Source organism: Haliaeetus albicilla, chromosome 4 (assembly GCF_947461875.1).
Source record: "Haliaeetus albicilla chromosome 4, bHalAlb1.1, whole genome shotgun sequence".
In the NCBI taxonomy this organism is placed as follows: domain Eukaryota; kingdom Metazoa; phylum Chordata; class Aves; order Accipitriformes; family Accipitridae; genus Haliaeetus; species Haliaeetus albicilla.
The window spans coordinates 9,874,731-9,894,467 of record NC_091486.1 but is presented as its reverse complement, the minus strand read 5'-3'; the positions used below and the strand labels follow the sequence as shown (position 1 = coordinate 9,894,467).

General features: G+C 38.1%; 1 protein-coding gene across 2 annotated transcripts in view; it reads right to left on the bottom strand.

The window, feature by feature from the left end:
- The window catches only part of DPP10 (dipeptidyl peptidase like 10), a 560,343-nt gene that overhangs the window by 145,420 nt on the left and 395,186 nt on the right, over positions 1–19,737 (bottom strand). For both annotated transcript variants that reach the window (XM_069780863.1, XM_069780864.1), the window contains exon 4: positions 8,385–8,479. In XM_069780863.1, the coding sequence (XP_069636964.1) occupies positions 8,385–8,479 (95 nt within the window). The remainder of the gene's footprint in view (positions 1–8,384; positions 8,480–19,737) is intronic.

The following is a 19,737-nucleotide window of genomic DNA, read 5'->3' as shown; positions in this document are numbered from 1 at the left end:
TCTTGCCTTACCTGGCAAGTAAGCTCACAATCTGTGAGTTCACTGAAACAGAAGACAGATTGGGGTTTTTCCCCATAAACATCTCTAAGGTATTTTATCAAACAAAAGATACCTGACTTCATGACTAAGGACATAAGATCAGCTGGTGATAGGCTTAAAAGGAAGTTTGAGTCCCTGCTGTAGGAGGTGAGATGTATGCCAATCAAGCCTTTGGGAGAATGTCTATTGGGACATTCACTACAGGGATTAGAAATATTTATTCATTAAAAAGAAGTTTGTGAAGACTCTGACCCCAAGGGTTTGTTCTCTTCTCAGGAGAATATATTTTTGAGTTTTAAAGAAAGTGTTTGAAAAAGACCATACTGGAAACATTGGGAATTAAAAAACCTCGGGTGTCTTGTTATCAAAAATCTGGGGGATGCTTGTTCCACTATCATGTCTGCATATCTGCAACTTTTCAAGCTTCTTGCTTTGTCAGGAGCTATTTTGCCTTCATTCAGGAAGACAGACCTAAATGCTGCCCCTTATGACTATGCCTCTATGGTCTAGCTGTGCTTGATCTCCAGGAAATGTAGCTCCGGACAAATAAGCTCTGAAACAGGGAGAGATATAGCTGGCTAATTAGGCATGGTCCCTGGATGCAGAAGCAGGGCTAGTTTCCCTTGCATCAGTGCACAGTATCAGCTAGTTAGGAGACTGGGGGTAATTCAACACAGTGCTGCACTGTGCACTCCATATATACCCCTATCCCCTTTCCAAACCACAACAGAGGAAAGGCAGAAGAGAAGGAAAAAGGGAAGGTAATTTCCTTATGTCCCTAATATTTGTCAGTTCTACCTAGCCACTTCAAGACTTAAAATCCCTACAGAAACCTTCAGCTGTATGCAACTAGAAAACACTTTAACTAGATAAATTGCTGGAATCCCTAAATTAGTTACCTTTCACACTGTTGCGTAATTCTGAGCCAAAAATTGGTTTTAAACACCTGTACATTGTCTTCGCTTCTTAACTCACAAATCTGTCTTCCGTTTTTCCTATATTGCTGTATTTGACATAATTTCACTTCAGACATGAAAGAATGATCTTATATCTGATCTTGCATTCCTCACCCTACCAAAACCCCCACTGACTGTATAATTAGGCCTAACCATATTAAACATTGTATTTCTACGTTTCTTTGAAATACCGCATGTGATAAGAGTTTTAATTCTTCTCTTGACAGTGATGCATAATGTGACAATCCCACGGACAAGCAATGACTGCTAGTCTCACTGTCACCATAGATTGCAAGAGTAAAAGTCAAATGGAGGCAAAAGGACACAGTGCACTTAAACAGTCTTTTGCCCTTCAGCTTTCCAGCTTCCTTCTCTCATCCACATTCCAAATATGTCTTGCTAAACATAGTTTTGCATGGAAAGAAAAGAAAATGAGAACAGCTTGAGACTGTAAAAGTGAAAGCAATAGGAAAAACAATTCTGCAACAAATAAATGTAAGGGACAACCCCCTGCTACACACACATAATTGGCTTTTCTTCCACCTTTCCATATGGATGATTAAAATGGAAAACAAAATTCCGATGAACAATGTATGATCAAGTTTGATTTCCAATATCAATGTTTTGCATTGATGATTTTTTTTTTCATTTTGCATTTTATGTGTGTTTTGCTGTTAACAGAAATGCCTGTTATGACTGTGTTTAAGAGAAGTTTTAGGCTGGGCTTAGGTTGTGCATCCTCAGCAAAGGCCCCTCAGTAACAGCTCCCTTTTATTTATTCTGTTTTCTTAAAGCCTGGTTCTGAGTTATTGATGTACTGGCTACTCCCTTCATCTTTGCTCTATTCTTTCAACTACTGTAAAATGTTGATTTTACTATTTTTGTGGATTTTAACTACTATAACATTTAAATCAGTGCCTTATTCATAGTTTTTCAAAAATATGCTAGAGAGCAGGCAAATGGAAGCTACCTATAACATAGTCTAGCCCAGAGCTGTAAGAATGTATCCTTAACATCTGTCAAACACTTTACAGTACTCTTTTTTCATAGTTTCAGTTGGATTGTTTTAAGTGAAATAATACATCACAGTTAAAACCGATTAGAGGAAATTTTCACTTTTGTGTTTACTTTGTTGTTGTTGTTGTTGGGTTTTTTCCTTTAGTTTTACTCCTCCTTCTGTTTCAGTTTCTTGTACTTCTACTTTTGCCAGAAACTTACATCTTCCACACTCCTATCATCCTCCTCCAGTTGTTGTTTAGTGCTCACTTTACACACATTTAGGCTTTAAAAATTTTTGTTATTCATCCAGAATAAAATATTTCAAGACCTCTAGAATGTTACTTTAAAGCCTTGTGGCAATACTACTGCATAGGAAATTATACATCTCTCTATCACATACCTAAATGTGTATCAGAATTTTAACTTAATGGTATAACTGAACATCGATGTATGGGAGTTCATTAGCATTCGTAGGTATTCAGCTCAACTTATCAGACAGGCATTGACCAAATGACAATGCATAAGAGGAATCAGATGGGACAGAATTACACTAGCTGCAAAATGAGAAGGCATTTGGCATGTAGCAGTTTCCTTGGGTGGTACCAGCAATCAAGGGAACAACGGGATTTTCCTTCCATTACCACTGCTGCAACTGAAAGGAGAAGATGGACCATGGGGAGGTTAGATGAGAGAGCAGCTGAGAGTGGAGCCTAGCAGAAGGGCAAGCCTAGCAGCAGTAAAAACAGGGCACCTCTGAGAAGAGAGGTTACAATTAGGAAAATGCACAATAATTAATATGTTGAAAAACTTGGTTTTCCAAGGTTATATTTCATAATGCACTATTTCTTGTGTCACCTGAGCATTTACTCTAGATCCGAAAATGCTGCAAAGCTATGTGTTGTAACTGTTAACACTCAGGCTTCCTATCCTGTGTAAAAGAAGAATGTGCCTTAAAACATGATCTAAGCCCGAACTCTATCCTATGGATGGGGGCCATCCTGGACTGGTGGTTCTCAAAAACACAAACCAAGTGCCCCAACCCCACCTGAAACTCCTCATGTAGTTCCAAGATACTTTCACACGCAGGAGGAGGTGACTGTAGGGCATAAAAAAGACATGAGCAGACCTGTGCAGCTCACAGGAGGCTCACACCATTGCCTCCTTAGTAGAAAATAACCTCTAACCAGTAAATCACAGAATTTTCTCCCTTCCATTCCTCCTCTTTGATATAGTTAACCCTTAACTATTTTCTATATCAAGGAATGATCTCATCACAACTATCATTTAGAGGGATCCCACACAGAGCTACCCTAACCTGACAGTTTGGAGTACTGTCCCCTGCACTTTGTATGTTGAAACCTCCTTCACTTGGATAAAAACCGACGGCCACCACCAAACCACAGTGACTGCAAACCCTTCCATCTGTCAGGCTTCCCATCTCTATGCACAGTGGTGCACTGCAACAATAAACCCTAACTCATAAAAACCCCTCTACTGAAAAGGTTTTGCTGAGGGGGTTATTTAACATTTAGAGGAGCTTGGGAGAACAGAGATAATGTTACAATGTTCATAACCACCTATTTACAGCATGTGTGGGTCATTAAAATGTCCACTGTTGCAACAATTACTAATATTTATGTGGTTATACAATGTTGTTTAATGTATTTACCATTATTCACCCTCTCATTAATCTCTTACAGAAGGCTCTTAAAATATAAGCATGTAAACTTCTCTTGCAATTAAATCTACATTAATCAACAAAGGCACTGTAATTGCGTTAAGATGCTGCACTGAGTTTCCTGTCAAAAGAGAAGGGGCTGTGGTGGTGGGGAACACAAACAAACAAAAAATAAAAAAAAAATTAAAAAGAACTATCAACAAGAGGGGCTGTTTATGAACAACGCTCTGTAAAACACCACAAAACAGTCCCTGCCAAAAGCTCTGCTCGGACTAAAACTCTCATTCTCTGCTTTTGGCTGCAAGGCCTCCACAGGGTTTTCACAGCTGGGCTGCCACTGCCTACTCATGATTCATGAGCCAAGACTACTCCTGCTCTGCTCACCCCTTCTGATGCCATCCCCTAATTAGCAGGCAGTAATCCTTCTCTCTCCATCCTTGCGTAAAAGACGGTCCACAGTAATACGACAATACAACATACTCTAGGGTATACTCCCTGCAAGCCCCTGGAAACCAGTTTGCAACTCGGTAATATTTTTTTGCTGTGCACCAGGATGCAGTTTCACCTTGAGCTTGAAAAGAGTAGTGGAAAGGCACCGAAATCAAGGGGGAGAGCAAGTCAGGAACTGCTGGGTTTTAGAAGAGTCCAAAGCACACAGCTGGGGAGAAGCTGTTGTAATTACAAGACCCTATTATAGAGTTTCCACACTGAAAACAATTACACATGTATTGTTGGGCATTGCAAACAAACCAACAGCCTCTTATTTGATGATTCAAAATATATCCCATCATCTACACTCAAAAGGCTTAAGGAGTCACTCTAGAGTAATTTCTGACCCAGGACCCTGGACTGAGTATTTGTTTGGGTGTATGCATGGTATCCAAATAATTTTGCATACATCCACCACAAAAGAAGTGGAACTGAGGGCTAAGAAATGACAGTCTTGCTACTTTCATAATTACTGCAGCTTTTTTTTAAGAAGGAGAAATGAAGGCAAAGGTTTCTTTCAGAGGATTGAATACATTTGGAAATTACCATAACAGAACACACAGTCCCTACACAAGTTTTCTCTCATCTCTGTGTTTGCTTTTTTCATTTTGGTTTGGGTTTAAAGATTGTAAAACAGACTAGAGAGGCTGAGCTAGAAGCATGATAAAGGACCGGATGGACAACCTCCCCTGAGCAAAAGAATCCATGTGGTCCTCCATGCTCTCCTCTCTCTCACAGATCTTGTGGCTGGGTTGTGTGTGAATTGGCAACCAGCTCCTAATGACTTCATGTAATAGTTGACGGCAAAAGGAATAAATAAAATGCTTGCTAAACACTGAAATTACCTAGATAAATGTGGCATAATATTACTTATTTTTGAACTGTAATGTATAATAAAGTATCGCTAAATGCTGAAAAACTGGTAAGCATGTCACTTAACAATCATGGTGATAGACACCTCAGATAGATGACAGAGAACATATTGTAATCACATATCGAGGCAGCATCGCAAACATCAGGATGCCACACAGTGATTAATGTTGAGGGCTTTTTTTGGCTCCATTTAATAGAAGACTTGCCCAGCCTCCAGCTGTTAACATTTATATGCCGCTGGCTCAGAATATTAACTGTTTATTAGACAGCTTAAACAGGGTGCACTACGTTAATATACTCAGAGGACAAATACATATTAGAAAATGTCTTTAAATTATGATACCCAGAGATGCTAATAGATATTCTTTGTGCTTTACAAGCTACTCTTTTCACTTATGTCACTGTATTTGTTATCCATAATACTGCTTTGCTGATAGTTTAATTATATAAAGGCCAGATTCTTTTACTAATAGATCGATTATAGAAAAGGATTCCATTTGAAAAGGACAAATGAAGTGCAGTAATTTCTTCTACTTCTGAATAAAACCTAATGAAACTGGAAAAAAATACTTTAATTCAGGAACTTTGGCTAGATACTTCCCTATGGAGGAGAAATGGGCATCTTAGAATGACAAAACACTAGCCTTTCTTCTTTGCAGGTGCATGGCTATTTTAAAAGGTATTTTTAAAGTTGGGGTTTTTTTTAATCTTTTATGCATGTAACATATGTTTTTAAAAATATGCGGTCTGCTTTTTTGCTGATACACATGCATAGTCAGCATAGCAGCTCTTCAGTAGCTTTTAGACAATAGGCAACATGAAGAAGGATGAAAGAAATGTACACTGCATGAAAATGGCTGTGTCTAAGATGCAAAAGAAGAGCCAGTGACCTGTACACAGTGGAAGACTGCTTCGGGGATTAGTAATGAGGAAAAAGAAAATCTCTTCTGAGCTGCTGGTTCAAATACAGCCCAATCAGTAGTGACAAAGAGTCATCGCTAGCCCCTTGCCTCTGCGCAATGAGCTTATCATGGCAGTTCAATTTTCAATGGACAATTATCAACATTACTAAGAAAAACCTGCCACTTCTGTGGGCTGCTTGAGGAGAGAGGCAAACAGGAGAGGGAACACAGACTGAAAGCGGACTAATAACTCCCATCGAAAGGTGACTCTTCCATGACTAAAACCCTTTGATAGGGAAGAATGAGGGAACTTGCATTGCCACTGCCTATGTTGGATCTGTGCTGTATTTTTTATTAATATAAGACATCTCTGCAGAGTCATTAAACCAGCACCATTCTAATTATGCACCAGTGATTAAGCAGATGTGACATTGAGCGAGGAAAATGTTTGATTAACGATCCAGGTGTCTAACTTTGGAAGAATACATTTAGCAGTGTGAATCTGGGGACAGTGGAGCTTAAAACAGGACAGCTTTTGATTTCAGCCGTACAGTCTGCCACTGTAATGTTATGATCTCCTGTTAGGATCACTGGCCACCTTGTCAACAGATAACTCGGCACAGCAACATTTCCCATTGCTCTCTGCCAAACATACACCAACAATCTTACTGAGTCTTTTGCTCTGTTTTCAGCTTTTTATTCTACTTCCATATGAATAATCATTGCTGGAATTCACTTTATTTACCTCTAACACTCTTAGCTTTTGGCTGTGTACAGAGAGGAGCTTTGCAGGAAAAAACACACTTATGTTTTTATTTGTCTCTGTTCCATACATAATTGTTAAACGGTTGCTTGAATATTATCCATTTTCAATCACTTTCCCACATTTCTAATTAAGAGTAGATATCTAGTGTCTAGAGCTCTCTCAGTCTGTGTGACTTAAGGATAAATCAGTTCCATAAAAAGCCTAGAGAAGAGCAACTCTGTGAAAAGAGGCCACGCTTGCAGTGCGAAGCAGCCTGTCCATACTGATCCATCATTACTTGGCAAGACTGGTTTAGCATAACGGCCTGAATAGCTTGTCAGGCTGGCATTACACTTGACGAGATGAGCCAAATACTTGCAGCCAAAAGTGTATGAATTCATCTGTGAGGAAACTCAAGTCCTGTCATTAAAGTCAAGTTTTATAGCCAGGGATGCCCAAGCAGTTGCTTGCATTCAAGCTATACACTAAAGGCAATACATAGGCCTGACACAGTTAATCCTCTACTTAGCAAGGCAAGCACTCGTGCACATGTACACAGGTAAGAGGGAAAATGCTTCTGCAATACTTTGTAGTTTGTACTTTACAGAAGTTCACCTTTTCACCCACATTTAATTGTGTCTGCCAGCCTTTCTGGGGCTAAGAGGTACCCTCAGGTACATCCCAGCATATGGAAGGGTGCAGCTTACAGAAAGGGAGCCTCACACACATGCCATTAAAATAGGATTCTCTCCTCCCTTCTCCTTCATCCTTACATTGACCTAGGAAGGCAGCGTAAAGTTCTTTTCCCTGAACTTCTACTCTTCTCTTTCTAGTTCGAGGAGTTAGAAGAAAAGGTCACCAGGGGCTTTATGCTTTGAAAGGAGGAATCTGTATCAGCAAAGGCCAGGAATAGACCAGGAATAAAATCAGCCTTTGCCAAAGACGGCTGATGAAAATGAGTCATCCTTTTGGGTCTGCAGGTGCAAAATATTTTACCAAATTAAAAATACAGGGATTAACAATAACAGCCAGTGGTCTGTATGGAGTATTTATGAGGAAAGATTGACAAACCATGTGCTTATGCTGCAAAACCCTGATAAACAAGAACTACAGGGTAGGACATAAGTAGTATCACTGAGAATAACAGCACCGAGCAAAGCAAAAGAAAATGTAGACTAAGGCATTAAAGCATTTCTTAGCAATTACTGCTAGTCAGAAACATATGCAAACCACTCACATATATACTATTTACTGGTCAAGAGGAATAATCCCCAATCATCTAGTTTGCCATTAAAGCACAGAGGAACGAGTAAACCAGAGATTAACAGGAGCAGGAAATACATTTTTCTTTGCATATTTAATTGCTTAAAGGAAAACCCTCATATGACTTTTGAACACTTTTCCCCTTATCTAATAGTGAAAAGCTCTCAACATTTTGAGTAGCATTCCCCCCTTTTATGAAATCTCTTCTTATAATAGACATCAGGCAGATTCACCAGCACATATGCCAGGCATGATCCTTCAAATGGCCTGAACAAAGCATGGACTACAGCCAACAACATTACCGTCCAACACCTTGGTTATTTACACATAGGTTGACTAAAACAACAAATAACTTCAGCCAGAAATCTCTCACTCCTATTGCAGGAAAAAATGTTAGCAGACTTCCACTAAGAAATAAGTAAATAATATGTATTACTTACAAAAGTTGTATTTTCCAACAATAATGTAGTTGTATTTGTTTCTACATTCAGTTCAACAACATGTCCATTCCTATTTTTATATACCACTGCTGTATCTGCAACAACAAAGGCATTAACAGTTAGCAAACACATTGAGTATTTAATACAACATCTGTAGAGGAAACCAGCATATTAAAGTCATTAGAATATCTTTATTACAATACGCAAACAAGATTGAGAGAGCAATTGCACTCATAATATCTAGTTTTGTTGATTTGCCTCATGAGCTTCAAAAATACCAGTTTATGCCCTTATAGCATGTTCACTTAAAAAATATTATTTCATTTAAATGTAAATATTTTCTGTGGCAGAAACATATACAATGAAATTGCTGTGAACGAAGTGACATCTTGAACGTAAAACTGCTCTCACCTAGGTATCACTGTCACTCTGACACTTTAAGGTCCAACCATATCCACTATGAAAAGGGCCATATACCAAAGTAAAGTTTTGCAAAGAAAAAAGCTTTTGTTGGATACCATATTCATATATCTCCTCAGAAGTGATTCTAACAAAACTTCTGTACTATTCTGTATCTCTGGTAACTCAGCTGACAATGATATGTACTATATCTTTAAGACTGTCCACGTCCTGTATGATTAGTGCTGCACCACAGAACACCAGATTGTCACACAAGCTGAATGTTAGCAAGGAGGGTTAAAGCTAAATATGTCCATTTGAAGATTTAAAACACTGTGGAATGAACTGTTGTAATTTTTTCCTTCTACCACTTACTTGATTTATAAGGCTTTGTATCTGTTTGTATCAATACCTGCAAAATTAGCAAGAAATACACAATAACTACATAAGCCTTGATTTAAAAAAAAAAGAATCATTTCAAATTTCCCACTATTTCTAATAAGAGATTCAATAGATTGAGTGCTGATTCTTTCATGTTATTTAAAATCCATGTAAGAGATTTATATTTAATCAAATTAAACTATTTTTTTATAAAAATGTAGAAAGCATAAGAAAAGTTCTAAATTAAGCCTAAAGAAAACACAAGAGAACTTTAGTAATCCTCAGTAATGTCTGAGAAATTCATTACAGATCCCCAAATTCTATGAATTGGGAAGTAAACATGACTGGAGAAAAAGGTTATGCCATCATAAAAAATATGCTTCACTTATTCAGAAAAATGTAGCTGTATTTTAATTGACTCCACAGAAACTCTGGATATACAGCACTAGTGAATGTCCTCTGGTATGTTCTGTAAAATTAATGAAGCCTCATTTGAAGAGCTTACAAAGCTATTTCAGGATCATGGCTGGGAAGTGGGGTGAGATTGATGGAGTTTAGGACAGTATTATCAGTGCTGTTGTTTAGGAAGGAAAATCAGATTGTGAAGTGTGGAATTAATAGCAACTTCTTATAAAGAAAAAGATTTCAATATTAATTTTGAATTTAAAAAAGTAACACTTTGTAGAAAATTATTTTGGTTTCAGGTTACTGGCTACTACAGAACATTAAAGTTTTTACAACTTCTTTTAGGGTTTTTTGCATGTATTCTTTTAGGTACCCTAGCACTGAAAATCCCCAATGATATTGTACCACGGTGCTAAGCAGTATTATAGAACAAATAAAGTTGTCTGGCCAAAGAGCTGTCCCCAATTATGAGTGAACCATAACGTGAGAAATGGCATATATAACCCAGAGACACTGAACAGCTGTCAACAACTAGCTATGTTCTTGAGCAATGCTCTGAACAATGCACTTTTGGTCCATAGGTGAGACTAATATGCTACCCAAATCCAAACAACAGTATCAGAATGTAACTCCTTCTCAGTTATCTACTTTTCTACATGCCATGTACATTTGGCCAACAGGATTTATAGCATCATGCCTCATTAACTAATCCTACCAAGAACATTTCACCCAAACAAAGAACTTTCCCTTAAAATTGCTAACAGGACCACAAGTAAAATACGCAGTCCTAGGGCTCTTCTTGCAAGTCACATACATGGTGTGAAACAGCATCTGGAATAGCAAATACTGTGAATGACATAAATTAAAGCCTTTGTTCTCAAGTTAGAAGAAAATTTATTTAAATGATCAGAATGGAAAACTGAGAGTCAGACCTCTTCAAAAGGCAGAATTTACTGGACAGTAATTATACCTCTGACTGAACTTGGGCTTTCATCTCTATATTGGATTCAGTAGTTAACTCCTGAAGTGCATAAATTAAATGAACGCTTGCAAAATGCATAGAGATTCTCAGATAAAAGATTGTATCAAAATACCAAATAGCGCTGAGCATAAATACAGTCTTCAAAAGTAAACATATTAATTTATAAGGATGTCTCATTCCAATCAATAGCTTGTCAGGCTGGATAATGTGACAGTTGATGGTCACACAACATAATGATGATTTTTTTCATTGATAGTTCTAATGTAAATAAGAGCCATAAACATACATTTGTTTTGAAATTTTTGTTAACTAGAGTCAAAAAGTCTACAAAAGAAAATAATACCTAGTCCTTAACATTGTCCATTTACAGAACTGATTGATTCATTTTGTTTAGTATCTCAGTGTCTTCACCACAAAGAAGTTCAGGGATCCCTGACACTTCACAAAGCTCTTCAGAGAAGTATGGTTCCTACTTCAAAGAAATTCTCATTTAATTTAAAACAAAGAGTAGTATCATGTAAAAACCTCTTGGCTAGTCACAAATAGCAGCACTGAAGAGCCACATTATCCAAGGACATCACTAAAGTAGAAAGCATTCTGTCTTGAGCAAGGAGAATGTGAGGAAGCCTCTATAAGGAACATGTGTTATCGAGTCACCAGCCCTGGATGATGTACACAAAACAGTCTTTAAAACAACTCATTGGAAATTTCCTACTTATAATAGTTCTCAAATTTCTGAAAACTCTGGAAACTCCAGAGCATTGAATGACTGCTAAGTTTATTCTGTGCTACTAAAAGGTGAAGACAGACAACCAAGGGTCTGCACATAAGTTTTCCTGACATCAGTCCCAAATAAAATAGTGGCACAATAAATCCAGGTTCTTCCTACAAAATACCGGCTAGCAATATAATTAATATCTGATAGTATTTTACGGAACATAGATGTTAAGCAAAGTTTGACAGGGTTATGTTTGATAGAGGCAACTATGCTGAAACTGTAGATTGGGTTTCCTTCAAGGTATTTGATTTATTTTATGGCATCATGATTCCAAACCTTACATTATACAGAATTAACGGGAAACACACCAGGAGGATTAAAAATAGTATCACTAAGAAAAATAAAAGAGGAAGACAGGGTACTCCTACCAAGTGATCTGTCTCACCTGGTTAACTGATCATTATTGTTGATGGGAGACTGGAATTGAAGAGCAGTGATGGAAAGAAAAGCTTACGGGCTTATACAGATAAATACTGTACTATGTGTTCTCAATGCAATACCATGGCAAAAAGAGTTTATGCAATTCTTCAGCATAAGGGGATCACAAGTAAAAGTCCTAGGGTGAACTTGCCTGTGCTCACTCCACTCGTGAGACTGACACTACTGTAAAATGTCCAATTCCTGGAATGCACGCTGTGAGAATGGGAAATGAGTAAAGAGGAATGCTAAGAAATTGTCAGTATAACTCTGGATCAGAAAACATAAAAATGCAAGGTTGGAATGGCTAAAATTATTCAGGTTAACAAAGAGAAAGTTCAAAGACATCTTAGGTCATATATACATAGCTAGGGAAAAGTTGAGGACAGGTATGGAGGTTGGGATGTATGGAAGAGGTCAGCAAAGGAGATGACAGATCAGCACCCTGGGACAGTTTTTCTTAATGATATGCTTTAGATCTTTAAGTCAAGAATTAGTTTAGTCTGAATGTGGGTAAAAATATAAAGGGTTGAGTTTGGATGGCTGTTGCGATCTCTTCTGGCCTGGAATCTGTGGATTTAACTCCCTCTATTGATTTTCTCATCCCCTTCTGCAATGGGAATACAGGACTGTCTGCACAGTATAACTCATGTTTGTAGCTCTGTGCTAAGACAATTTTAATAAAAATCTCAAAGCTTGGGTTTTTTTTAGTTGACTCGCTGTGGGATCAAGGGATATTTATTTTTCCTTCTGATGCATAATTTGTGTCCTGATTGTGCCTTGTACTCCACTTTCCTACAAATGATCAAATATTGATCTCAGCTGCAGATGGGATACTGGAGTTGGTTAGTGCTGCAGCCTCGTTTAGAGAATCAGTTGGGGTGTATGCCTGCTATGATGCTCAAAGGCACAGCATCCAAATTCCACAAATCTCAGAAGAAAAATATTTCCCAGGTGGACAAAATGGACTACAGCTCTTTCTTCCCTGCCCTGCCTTACCCTGCAGCAGGTGGTTTAGTTCACCTGCTGAGATGGTTCTGGTACGGCTTACCAAATTGATTGCTCAATTGCAGGGGGTAGAACAAAGAGTGCCATAAATATCTTTCTTGTTCTCTGTCTTGCATATTTAAGGTTTTTCATCAGAACTACAGTGTCTAGTTGTCCTGGTTTTAGCTGGGATAGAGTTAATTTTCTTTCTAGTAGCTGGCATAATGTTGTGTTTTGGATTTAGTATGAGAATAATGTTGATAACACACTGATGTTTTCAGTTGTTGCTAAGTAGTGTTTAGACTAAGGCAAGGATTTTTCAGCTTCTCATGCCCAGCCAGCAAGAAGGCTGGAGGGGCACAAGAAGTTGGAAGGGGACACAGTGACCCAAACCGGCCAAAGGGCTATTCCATACCATGTGACGTCATGCCCAGTATATAAACTGGGGGGAGTTGGCCCGGGAGGGGGGGATCACTGCTCAGGAACTAACTGGGCATTGGTCAGCGAGTGGTGAGCAATTGCATGGTGCATCATTGTTTCGTATATTCCCATCCTTTTATTATTATCATTATTATTTTCTCCCTTTCTGTTCCATTAAACCGTTCTTATCTCAACCCACAAGTTTTAACTTTTTTTTTTTTTTCCGATTCTCTCCCCCATCCCACTGGGTAGGGGGGAAGTGAGTGAGCGGCTGCGTGGTGCTTAGCTGCTGGCTGGGGTTAAACCATGACACTAGTTTAATTAAATTCATTGGGTTTATTAGAAGACAAACTTAATGTCTGTCTGAATAAGGTAACAAACTTGGTGATTCAGCAATCACTCTGATGATAGACAGAATAAGGTATGGTAGGCTCACCTGTTACTGTAGATAACTATCTTTGGGAAGAATTTATTCCGTGTTGATTTTGAGCTTATTTCTAAAGATGACTCTGAGGGAGGCTGCATAGTGGACATACAGCTCTGTAAACCAAACCTGCTGCTGAACAGGTTCTCTACAACTTATTTGGCTTCCATAAAGAACGCAACATCAAATAAAATGTTACATGAAAACAAAATCAAAATTTTTCTGTGATTATCACAGCATGATAACTTCACCTGAGTCAGCAACATAAATATTACAATCTCTCACAGAATTATATTAGCTGTAGAACCAACAATAATTTATCATTATGAGGCTAAGAGTCCAAATTCTTATGCTATTATATGTTTTTAAAAGTAAATCTTTTCATCATGTGCTTTATCTCTAGCAAAGAATGTGGAACACATGTTCAGCTGAAACGATTAATCCATACAATTTAAATCATAGTTTGGATGTATATATCAATCATAAATATAACCCTCAGTGATGCAACTGTTACGTAAATATGGCATCATCATAATCTTAGGTGTTTTTAAAATGAAAGCAGCATTTCATATAAATAATTTCACTAAGACTATTGTTCCTGGTTTAGGTTCAACACTGGTGAAGGTTCTGCTCAAGATCAGGATATGTGTTGTTGGCAGGAGATGCAGCTCTATACTGTGCCTGGCCTAAGATATATACTGTTCCAGGGAATGTCAAAGTACAGGCAAAATATCATAAAATGCAAAGAAATCAATGAAAACTTTTTGTATTTGACAAGCAGCTTGACCCCCATCAATTCTGCAGTAACTTCTTTACCCTCATTTATTGAATTTGCCCTCATTTATTGAATTGACAACACTCTGCCATGTCCTAAATGCTATAGAATTCATTTGCAGCACTCAGTGTTCCAACTAGCTTCACATGGCATCATACATGGTCACATTATCTAAAAAATTCAGGCCCTTTTAAATTCTAATGAAGAATTATGTATTATTTGGGGGGAAAAATGGACTAACTCCCATCCTTAATTACATTACCATCGCTGAAAATCAAGCCCTGAATTCTGCTAGTGTAAGAATTTGGCCCAGGGTCTATATGGCCTTTAATGATTTAGCTTTCTGAAAGCAGGACAGTGAATGTTGGTTTATCTGATGACTATAAACTCTGATTTCACATGTCACTGAAATTAAGCAACTCATCCTGTAACTTAAATTACACAGACTGGGTTGAAAAGGCAAGTTACTATATACTTCGAAGCAAACCTAAATTGTGACTAAACTTCCACATCCCAAACAACCTAAATTGTGACTAAACTTCCACATCCCAAACACTTAAAAACTTGCTATTGTTTAGAGCCAGTATTATCTTCACTCAAAATTACTGTACTTGTAAGTGATGCTATGAGAAGTGGTATCTAGACTGCAATTCCTTTGCCAAATAAATCATCTAATTATTTCAAACAACTGTTGTACAACGATAGTCCACTGAGCTGTTTCTTTATTCTCTTTCACTAGTGTTCCCCAAATGAATATTAATTGTTCTTTCACCAACTTGAAAAACAAGATTTTCTTATAGAGAGCCATTGCACCTTACTTCACAAGGATACAATTAATATTAAGTAGGGCAACTATTTCCTCAGAAGTCAACCTTTTCCTTGTTTACAGATGCACAAGTCTGTTGTGTTAGAAACTTTCTTACACATCATCAGTTTCCTGCTCCAAAGAATTAGAATAGACAATACAAAAGGTAATAGATAAAGAGATACACAAAGAGCTGAAGTGATTTGCTGCAGGTCACACAGCCCATCAATAGCACACGGAGGAACTTAAGTCTCTTGATTTTTAATCCAGTGCCCTATTCACTTTCACCTCAGTATTGATCCAACTTTTTAGTACTTGGAAGTTTTCTTCTTTTGTTGGGGGTATCTGCATATTCAGACCTGTACGTGACACAAAAAACCTCCAAGCTACTTATCACATAATTATTTTTTTCTCCCATGGAGTCACTCCAAGAGACTCCCTGTGTGCCTTAAACTGTTGACACACTTATTAACTGCCTGTTTCAGCTGTAAGAGTCAAGAGAAAACTAGTCATGTCCTATGTGTAATGAACAAGGGTGATGTGAAATGTTTTGCCATTTCTGTAGGTCTCTAAATCTGGTATATATTACAAGAGATCACAGAACAATAGAGATATGAGACATGACCAGTCAAGTAAGTACTAAGAGTCATCAGCGTTCTACTTGGAAAGATCCAACAGCTTCAGGAACGGGTGAGGTTTCCCTGATAAAGCATAAAAGCAGGAACCCTGCCCTTCATGGACTCTGAGAATTTATGAAAACTTAAAGAGGCAGTTTAGGCTCACTAAAGCCACAGGAGTTAGGAGATTCCTCAATCTGAGCCCCCAAAATTCTGTGCATGCTTCGTCTTAGTCATGCAAGAGTTGTGTTGCTACCAGTGGGTTTATTTTATTGAATATTATTCTATTCTATTTATAGAGTTTTTAAGCTGTGAATTTTAACCTGTGAATAGACATTGTGTTTCTCCTCTAGCCTTTAACAATCATCATAGCAATCCAAGCTTATTATAAAACTAAAAGCTACCTAGCTTGTAAATCAACATGGCCACCATGTTCACTAAGATTAAATTGAATAATCTCTGCAGATGCTAATAGCGACAAGGATTAACAGAATCAATAGTACTCCTTTGGGGAAAAAAAAAAATCCTACTAAATTCACAGTACTGTTAATGTAAATTTTGTTTGGCAAACAAAAGTACTTTGGTAGAATATTTGTTAAGATTTGGATTATTTGTTGATAATAAGGTTTATTTCATGGTAACTCCTGAGATAAACTTGTGTGGATCCATCAATTTCAATGGAGACAAGCCAAATCCAACTTGCTAGGACCTGGCTCAATACCATTTTAGAATTTACTAATACTGATATTGAATAGTTTGAAGAAAAAACTGATTTATAAAGAAGGTACACAGAGCATAGACAGCTAATTGCTGGCTAATTTGTACATAGCACTGTAAATCTTAGCCTAGCCTAGTTGCCTAAAGAAGTCCAGAAGTACTAGGCACTAACATTCTTTAAGTATTCACATCCTAACCTCCCCTTACTTACAAATGATGAGCGTTACAGAAATCTGATGGGCTTTTGTCCACTTTGTTTTCTCTGTTCTCATGATAATACAGAACAGGGACCCAAATCTGGGGCTTTTCCCTATCCAGTGAGTACCACAGCAAGAGGAACACATACATCCTCCCATCCCTCTACCAGAGCGTGCCTTTCGCTCAGCTGGAGGTGGCCCAGCTGATGAGCCCTGGGGCTCCTGTTCGAGGGCAGGGTGCAAGGAATTTGCTGGCGATACAGCAGCAGCAGTACTCAGGCAGTTAGAAACCACCAGATATTAAGGCAATCTATCAAACAGTCTTGAGAGCGTAACTAGCATCTAAAAAGTGAAGGAAAGAGGAGAGACATCCAAGCAATGCTGAAATTCTGCTCCACAATATCTAGAAATAGGAGGCCTCAGGGCAGTCTTCTGAAATTATTGACAGTGTTAACCTGAAGACTGTAAATGCTTGTTTCGCCATTGAAAATATTTACTAAGTTTGGGGTTGTTTAAATAAAATTCTGCTTTGCCCCACAAACAGCAGCATTAGTAAGTCAGAGTCCTCCTTTTCCTTATATTTTACATTTTTTTTAAAAAAACAAACATAAAAGAAGGTTGATACCTTGCTGTCAACACATATGTCAATCAGCCTCTGCTGTACACAGTATTATTAGACCTGCAGATGGCATTTCATTAAATTGATTATAGAAAATGTCATGCTAATTAAAATAGAGAATGCTTTCTGATTTAATGAACAGGAGGTGCTAGACAAATCTTTGTCTAATTAAGTGTTTGCTGATTAAATAAAAGTCATTTACAAAGATATTACAGATACAGACCAAATTTCAATATGCCAGATAAGTCACGTGTCAGCTGAGCAAGATTTCCACTGCTTTTCTAAAAGTTTAGGCTCTTCTTAGTAGTGCTTTCAAGGAAACATTTATTCTGCACTAGTTGCAGAATTGCATTGCACACTGCAATGTAAAACTGTGACTCTTCCAGACAATCCCTCATTATATAGAAGATTCCCTATTCAAAACAGCTTGCAGAGTTGTAGACACAGGTAATTCCTGTACTTTCTGACTTCTACAGTTCTTCTACTTCCTTTTCCCTTCTATGCCCAACACAAACTAACCAAAAACCAGGTGGAGATCTTATGGCACAGTAGCTACAGAAATGGAAGCAGCACAGTCAGAGACGCATCCCGCCAGACACAAGCAAATTTGCTCTGCTGAGAAGGTAGATTTCTCAGTTATTACACAGAGCTATATTAATGTGAAGATAGAGCCTGAGAGAGCAGATCTCGACTGTTATGCTGATATTGATGGATTGATCAGCCTAATCAAGAACAACCTGGATATTTTTTTTTAATTATGTTTATTGCATTTTGTATATCTGTGCAGAAAGGGGAAACTAGCACAAACTGTGAGTGCAGGCATTTGCACAGAACCTATCCTACTTTCTTCAATTCCAGAATAAAGTGACCAGGCACACTGGATTGGCCTGGAAAATTCAAATCTCCATCCATAATCAATGTATCTTCCTCTCTTTCTAATCTTGTTGTTGGATATCAGATCAAGTCATGCTCAACTCGTGCCGATTTTCAGCGGTCCCGATTACTTTAGTGTATCAGTGTATGAAAATCTTCAATGCTTCTCAACAGTCACTATTCATTTATAAAAACGCAGATTTCATCCCTATCATGCAATTGCACAGGATCGTGCGTCATTATTACAACTGCTGATATCCCCATGCCAGCACTTCAGACTGGACAGAAGAAGTAGACAGCTCTTGAATATTAACAAATCCACTGAGGGGTTGATTTACAAGAAAAAAAAAATACAATAGTGAAATATACAGTGCAGTTAAACCAAGCCTTCCTGAGTTTGAACTGAAGCAGGTGAGGAAATATTCACTGCAGAGCTGTGGGAGACAGTAAGGTGGACAGTGACCATCAGCCACAGGTAGTGATGCCTGTGAAAAGCTCAGCTGGAAGAACATGACTGTCTGCTGCCCAAGGAAGTCACTTCTGTACATGTTGAAAAGATGTAAACACGAGGGAAGGAGCTGAATTACTTCATAAAGACAACAAAGATATAGCTACATAGATTGAAATGCATGTAATCACAGAGAACGTAGCTGAATAAAGTTCCAGTGACTGCACTGGGGCTCTGTCCACACACGCTGTGGAATCCAGGTGTGCTGTCAGCTTAGTTTTCACAGCAAAACTAAACCATCACACCCAGGTTTTGAAAGACACGCTCCTTTTTTATGTACTACCATGATAACACAAAGCTGTTCTAATTTAGAAATTTCCAAGTTTTTCCCTGGTAACTTAAACTGCAACCCCTTGAGGGCTTTGGTCCTGCCATCCATGGCAGACAGCAGAAATAGCTTGCTGGAGCTATTTCTTCTCCAGTCTTCCTGGATGGAGAAATTTTCCTGCAGTTTTCTTCTACTCCCCTGGAACTCTGCTTGGGAGTGAGCATAGAACCTCTACATAGACCTGCTCCCTCAGACTTCCCAAATTGAGGCTGCCCCAGCAGGGTCTGTCTCATTTTCTCAGTTTAAAGAGAAGACTCAGAACAACACAGCTCCAGCTGAGCTACGGCTTTCTGAAATGGTCAATACACCATGTGACAGCAAGATGATAACTTACATCATTTAAGAAGCTGTCTTGTCTAACAATTACGAAAAGTTGAAAGAAAATAAGAGTTATGCCATAATTACTCTCCTATCAGAAGTAGTAAGTCTCCTTCACTTTTAGAACACAACTGGACAAAGCACTACAAAGCAAATGAATAAAAATAAATGAAAATGTGAAGATCTAAGTGTGTACTAGCATAAACGGGAGGCAGTTCTCTAACCCAAAGAGCAATCAGTTGATGGACTAAAGCAGAAGATTTTACTATTTCTGCCATTCCTCCTCACACTTTCCCCATTCCACTTTTTTTAATGCAGAAATCTCCATCTGTATTTCTGTCATTACTAGGAGGAAATGTTAGCGATATTAATTTCCCCCCCTAGAGCAAAGCACTAAACATGA